We start from the raw sequence: 6,604 nt of genomic DNA, 5'->3' as shown, positions 1-6,604 counted from the left end.
TTGTCAGAGCTTTGCTCTCTGTCCAGAGCTCGCTTTCTTGCATACTGTGACCTGCTGCTTTTCTCTGTTGCAGTGAACGCTTTCTTTGGCTGAGATCGTACAGATGGACCATGTTAATGTGCCTGTAGTTCTCTCGGCAAGGACAGGTTTTAGCAGTGATCTTGGAGGGAAATCAGAGGCAATGTGTGCTACAGGAGGGGAAATAACCACGTGCATGTGCACACACATACACACACACACACACACACAAAATGTCTCCAGCTAGCAGGAGGGTTCCAGCCGCACCGCTGAGGTTTCAGCAGAGCTGAGCATGCAAATCCTTTGCAGCAAGGTGAACCCTTGTCACTTTGCTCAGCTGGACTGCACTGAGCAGTCCCACCCAGGAGCTGAACTCAACAGTTACGTTTCACCGCTGAGACCTCGCTGAGCCGGTTACGGGGAGTGTTGCCAGCACAATTGGCTGAACCAGCCCTTAACACTTCTCTTAGGTAATTTTGTCACAGCACACAACTGTGTCACAGCACACAAGCTTTACTGGGGCAAGCAAGCTTCCATTTCTACTGTTCAGCTACAATGGCACGATCTCGGACAAACTGGGGATCAGCGCATAAACTTCAGCTCTTTTTGCAAAGTAAGGATCTTCTAGTTTACCTCAGATGCTTTTTTTTTTTTTTTTTGCCATGAACTTCGCATTTATTAAAGTATTCTGTGAACTTTTCCGTTACATAGGATGACAAGTTTGTTCTTTACATGGTAACGTCACTTTATTTTCCTCGTTTTCAAGGTCCCAAGCACCGAGAGTTGTGCTGAGTAAGGTATTATCATCATTAGAAATGCTTTAAAAACCCTAGGAGCCTTTCCCCACAAAAAGCCAAGCATGTGCCTGTACAAAACTGAGGCAAATTGAGAAGCTTTTTATGATTCTTGCAGAGACACTCAGAATCTGTCGTTTTAGAAGGTGAAGGTCCTGGCTACGACTCTGTAGTTCAGGTGGGTTACTGCCTAGCTGTTGTTTCCGTGCATCCTCCCCAAACCAACAGCTTTATTTTGAACACAAATTTTGAAATTTGCAAATGAAATCCGTTAATTGCTATGCATTTAAATGGGTGTAAAACCTGTTTAGCAGCTGTGTCCATTAAGTTAGGAGACAGATGAGTAACAAGCGCTTGGGCCAGCAGAACTTGTGGTTGCTGAGGAAGTTACCACCCTGCCCCCATCACTCCTGGTAGAGTGTTGAACTGCTCTATTGTGTTAGTGAACGGGCACTTGATCATTAAAAAGAAAAAAATAAAATCCCAAAACAAACACACACACACACACACACCACCCCCCCATAAAATACACACAAAATTGCATTTCGCCGTGACAGAGAAATACACATCTTCAAGTCATTCAAGTGTTTTCTTTGGGTTTCTGGGTCGATGTAGATATATGTTAAAGGATGTGGTAATAATCCCCAAAGTGAGCGTGACAAGGTCAGGAATGTCAGAGTTAAGGTTACACTTCCATCTCAACACGATAAAATAAGTTCACAGCTTAAAGTACCTAAAACATACGTCTGCCCTGGAATAATGCCATTCGCCAGCAGAGGAAGTCTGGGAGGAGGAAGTTCTGTGTCCTTTAAAAAGTAAAGTTCCAGCTCACCTTGGATCACGCTTCCATAAACAATTCATTTACTGCAGAGGGGGCAGAGTTGAGGTTATTTGTACATTTTAACTTATTTACCGATATGGTGTGCCTGTTCTTAGGACCATGTTAATTCATTTTGCGTAGGACGATGTACTAGTAGCTGCTCTTACACTGCAATTTTCACCCACCCCTCTCAAAAGCAATTTTTACAGGAGGTAACCGTTATTATCTTTACATAATACACTGGAGAAAGGTGAACTGATTTGTCAGTGGCCACTCGGACGTGTGGTAGAGCTGAAACAGAAAAAAAACAGGTTGCCTGGATGTCAGTTCAGTAAATACTCCATCCAAGAGGTGACTAGCTCTCCCAAGCTTTCCTTTTTTTTTTTTTTTTTTGGCCAGATAAAAAAAGTCCAATGTTTGCATTGTATACAGGAATATTTCTTTCAAGCTGATGTTCTACAAACATCAAAAGAGTCCTCTTAACAAGAGCATCCCTTTTATTTCATGGGTTTCTTTCAAAATTGTTTTTAAAAAAATAATATATATATAGTTCTACATGTAAACTTCATTCCTTTAGACCCCTGTAATCCACCGCGTTACTCGTCTTTGTCATCATCGTCTTTGGAGTTCCTCTGCAGGACAGGGCTCAGTTTGTTTTGTAAAACCGCTGCGAGTTTTTTGGAGGTTTTTTTCAGGAAAGCGCTTCCGGGGTGAACGTCACTAACGTGCAGGTACAGGTCCTCCTGCGTGGGGCCCGTGTAGCCGCAGTCTTCGCAAACATAAAGTTTATCTCGCCGTTGTTTGTAGGCGTATTGCTGCTGCACGCCGTGGATCTTCTTCAGGTGGGACTCCAGGGAGCAGCGCTGGGTGAAGGCTTTGTTGCAAACCTCACATTTGTAAGGACGAATTCCTGCAACGTTAGGAGACAGCGATTACCGCCCTGATTTACCTTTCTGGGAACAGGCTAAGAGCAAGGCTCTGGCATGTCAGCAATAGCTGGGAGCTACTACCCCAAGGAACTATCTGTCCAAATAAAACCATCTGACTTCCAAGCTACAGTTTTCAGGAACGGGTTGATATATTTAGGAATAGAATAACCTAGACAAGTTTTGAGAAGACGTAGGCAGACACTGAGGACAACGGGTGCCCATCAGTGCTTTTGGTGCTAAAGGAGTTGGTGTCAACCAACAAAACTGGCTCCTTTGGAGCCCTGACTTTCTGAAGTCCTGTGATGAGGTAAAACTATCGGCTTCAGTGAACCTTTCCTTTTTGGCTTTTATAATGAATGAAACCTTGTGTCTCGGTAGGGTGTTAATTTTTCTCTTTTAGTGGGTGAAGCTTAACGAGGCTTCAGTGAACGGCAGCCCAACATGAACGTCGAGTGATCACTAGAATATAGATGTGATGGTGGAGATTACACGCTCGAGTTCTAGAAGAGAAGGGCATGAAGGTGAAAGAAACAGGTATGCGTGTCTCCAGAGGAGGGAAAAGGGGCTGGCTTGCCATTTGAACGCCCGAGCAGTTTCATTCCATAAGACAACCAACGTTATAAAAACACGGAGATGTAAAGAGTATCCATCTCACCATCCATCAGCACTCGCTCGCTGATCTTTCTACCAGAAACCCAAACTGACTGGAAGTTCCAACAAACAGCACCTTGACTGCATTTCCTGCGAATGGAGGTTCTCCCAGTGCAGCGGCTGAAACCACCAAGGCTGAAGTTTCCTGACACCTGCATGTTACACCCACCTGCGACTGGAGAGGAACTCCACACGGTCATTAGAACCCACACACAAAACCGCATCTTCTACAAACAGTGTTCTGCGGGCGGTTTCATGCTCATCTGGGGGCGGGTTGAACTGGTTCCTTACCTCACCAGCGCTCCACTGGCACCAGTGTGAGCATGGGAGAGGTTGTGCCAGGACAGTGCAGCCCACCGGGGCTGTGGGAATCTCTTCATCACTTAGGAATTATTTTAAAATTTGGTTTGACTGTGTATATGAGTTACATTTAAACATGTAACTCTGCTTATGCCAGGACGCTGGGTGGGACGTTGGGTTGTCCCTCTCTGTGTCACTAGCCTGCTGTTGCACGGTCTGCTTACAAACCCGCACAACTATTTCCACCAGAACAGCGACGTGCAGTAGAGCACACGTGGATTAGCACCCGTAGCCACAAAAATCAAGCCCACTCTACCACTTCGAGCCCCTTTGTCTTCTTTTTGACGTTCAGATATCGCCCTGCTTTCCTGAGCAGCCACCAGCTTTGGAAAGGAACAGGCCACGCGTCCAAAGATGCTGTATTTCAGCCGGGAAAAGACACATGCCGCTACACCATTGGTACGGCTGGGGCATCCCCCCCCGCCATGACACACAGCCCCGGGCAAATACAGGGTATGTGAGTGCTCATCCTGGCCTTGCACCGGAGGGGAGAAACACTGATGCCACGTTTCTTCTACTAAATTTAGGGACAATCTGACCACAAGATTCCCACTTCCAGGACAGTGGGTTTTCGCTCCTGTCCAGTACAAAGATCCTTCTTCCTTTCCAGAACGTCGCAAGATCGGCACAGCACGTTCACCTCTGCCTGCCACACCATGTCTGTATTTTAGCTCCTGAACAGAGACCCTCTTGGATTCAGTTCCTGAACCTCAAAGGATGAGGGGACAGGTTGAAAAATCACTTCTTCCAGAAGCATCAGCTCCGCGCTTCAGCCGTACCCCAGCGGCAGCTCCCTGCTCGCAAACCAGCAGCTTTCCTTTCCACATCAGATCTTTGCAAACAAACCAAAACAGCACTAAACATTGGCTCCAGCCAACGCTTCCCCATTGAAACCGGTGGCATTGTTTTTTGTGAGCTCTACTGCTAAGAAACAACTCCTGCCCACCAACACATTGGCATCACCTCCAGCAGTTCACCTATTCAATGGCACCCAAGCCAAAAAAGGGGCATTGCAGAGCGAGCCCAAATAATTCACGGGTCCCGTAGGTCACCACAAATCTGGAAAGTTGGAACGTGCCCAGGAGATGCAGTGGGTGCATCTCCTGAGTGCTCCACAGTGCCAAGTCAAAGCCTCCTGAACGCAGCCAGCCCGGCTTGCCAGGGAGCACCCTGTTTGGTGAGGGGGGGCTGAGCTGCGTTTAAGCCATTGCTGCCACTCAGAAAAAGAACGAAACAAAGAGGCAACCTTCCCGCTGCTCCAGGTTGGGATAAGCACTGCTGTGACCAGCCAGCTGGATCTGAGGCGGTGGATCTGGTTCAAAGAAAGACCCCCGCCACTGTTTGGGGCGAGCTCAGGAACCGGCCCGCTGCGGAGCGGCCCCAGGGCACACATCTCTCCAGCCCGGGAGAGGGATATGGGAGCAAGAGCAAGCAGAGAAGGGAAAGGGATGGTTTCTTTCTTTCTTCCAGTGCCACCCTGGGCTTAAATCCCAGCATCCTGGGTTATGCCTGTACACAGATGCAAGCATGGAAGAGGGAACTAGCCCAGGTTAAAGGCAACTTTTTTATCCACCCTCAATCCAGGGCAGGAGCTGGTTTTGGGAGATTTTCAACCCACTGCTCCTGATTTTCAGCCCCTGCTATGACCCACAAAACAAGTGAGTAAAAGACGGGTTAGGCCCAGTGGCCGAACTGATCTGGATGGCTGGATGTGCAGAGGGAAACGACTCCGAAAGAGGGCTGGGGGAGCCGGCAGGCAGGAGTCAAACGTGTTGTCGAGTTTCCCTAAAGAAGCTGGAGGCACAGCATGAACCACGCTCTGGTTTCTCCAGATGGTGCCAAAATCAAGCCATAACCCTCTCCCACAGGACAGCCGGCAGGTGAGGTTCAGAAAAAAACCCAAGAAACCGCTGCATGTTGCCTCTAGAAGGCAAAGCATTTTCATCCACTGCCCACCGGCGCCCAGTGGTACACGCTGCACGCACTCGCGGTAACATGCAACAAGTTACCCCGGGTGGGTTGTGCTGGGTGGGTTACCCTGGGTGGGTTACCCCAGGTGGGTCATCCCGGGTGGGTCATCCTGGGTGGATTACCCCAGGTGGGTCATTCCAGGTGGGTTATCCCAGGTGGGTCAAAACCTAGTGGGTTAACCCGGGTGGGTTACCCCAAGTGGGTCAAACGCTAGTGGGTCACCCCGAGTGGGTTGTCCTGGTCTCTCTGACCCAGGCACAGCAGCACGCAGCCATGTCTACACCAGATCTGGATGGCAGCTTGTGCGCCCACACTACTTCACATGGATTTCATCAGCTCCCCTCAGATTTCGGTAGTCCCAGGACTTTAACCTGCCCAGTCTTTCCCTTTCCTCCACCACATCCCCCACTATTTTTTGCAAATGTTGTTTACCCAGAATTTTGCGTTATTGTCTTGCTGGGTCACTCTCACCCCCCACCCGTCTCTGTCCCAGCTCATCCCCTTCTCCCACCTCCCATCACCCAGAGGCATCCGCAAGCTCCTGGGGAACGCGTCCTCACCGGTATGGGTCCGGACGTGTCTTTTCAGATCAAAAGTGTCGTTGAAGCCTTTTCCACAGAAGGTGCACAAGTGTCTCTTCACCTGGCTGTGACACTTGATGTGACGGTTGAGCATCCGCTGCAAGCGAAAGCCTTTGCCACACAGCTCGCAGCTATGCACCGCGGTGTCGCTACAGGTACCGGTGGTGAACTAAGGGATGGAAGAGGACAAGGTGAGTACGCATCAAGGTGACAAAGACCGACAGATAACACACAAAATAAGGAGGGATGGCTTATTGGTGCATTAAAGCATTCTTGGGATATACTCGAAAAGCGAAAGCATTCATTCGAGAGATTCTTGCTGGGTGAAACCTTCACGCTTCCCTTGCAATCAAGGGGGTGATTTAATGTGTCTGTGGTTTGGGATGGGTGCAATGCTGGCCAGCTTGGCTTTCAGGGGTTAAAACAAAGCCTGTGCGCTGGATAACTTTCAGAGGCAGGAGCCCTCGTCCGGCTACATCC

The 6,604-nt window shown here is 48.8% G+C and overlaps 1 protein-coding gene across 1 annotated transcript; it reads right to left on the bottom strand.

Moving 5' to 3' along the window:
* Window positions 1–2,135: 2,135 nt before the first annotated feature.
* OVOL2 (ovo-like zinc finger 2) lies at window positions 2,136–6,289 on the bottom strand. Its single transcript, XM_010079896.1, has 2 exons — window positions 6,104–6,289; window positions 2,136–2,542 (listed from the first exon to the last, which is right to left on the bottom strand). The coding sequence occupies exons 1-2, from the start codon at window positions 6,216–6,218 to the stop codon at window positions 2,229–2,231; spliced, it is 429 nt and encodes a 142-aa protein (XP_010078198.1). The 5' UTR covers window positions 6,219–6,289; the 3' UTR covers window positions 2,136–2,228.
* Window positions 6,290–6,604: the final 315 nt, after the last annotated feature.

Source organism: Pterocles gutturalis, unplaced genomic scaffold (genome assembly GCF_000699245.1).
Source record: "Pterocles gutturalis isolate BGI_N339 unplaced genomic scaffold, ASM69924v1 scaffold34754, whole genome shotgun sequence".
NCBI classification, from domain to species: Eukaryota; Metazoa; Chordata; class Aves; order Pterocliformes; family Pteroclidae; genus Pterocles; species Pterocles gutturalis.
The sequence above is the reverse complement of the archived record's forward strand: the minus strand, read 5'-3'. Positions and strand labels throughout refer to the sequence as shown.

Coding starts and splice junctions, on each gene's coding strand:
- OVOL2 (XM_010079896.1), bottom strand. CDS start 6,218: ATGCTCAACCGTCACATCAAGTGTCACAGCCAGGTGAAGAGACACTTG. Junction 2,543..6,103: donor ACACGTCCGGACCCATACCG/GTGAGGACGCGT, acceptor CTAACGTTGCAG/GAATTCGTCCTTACAAATGT.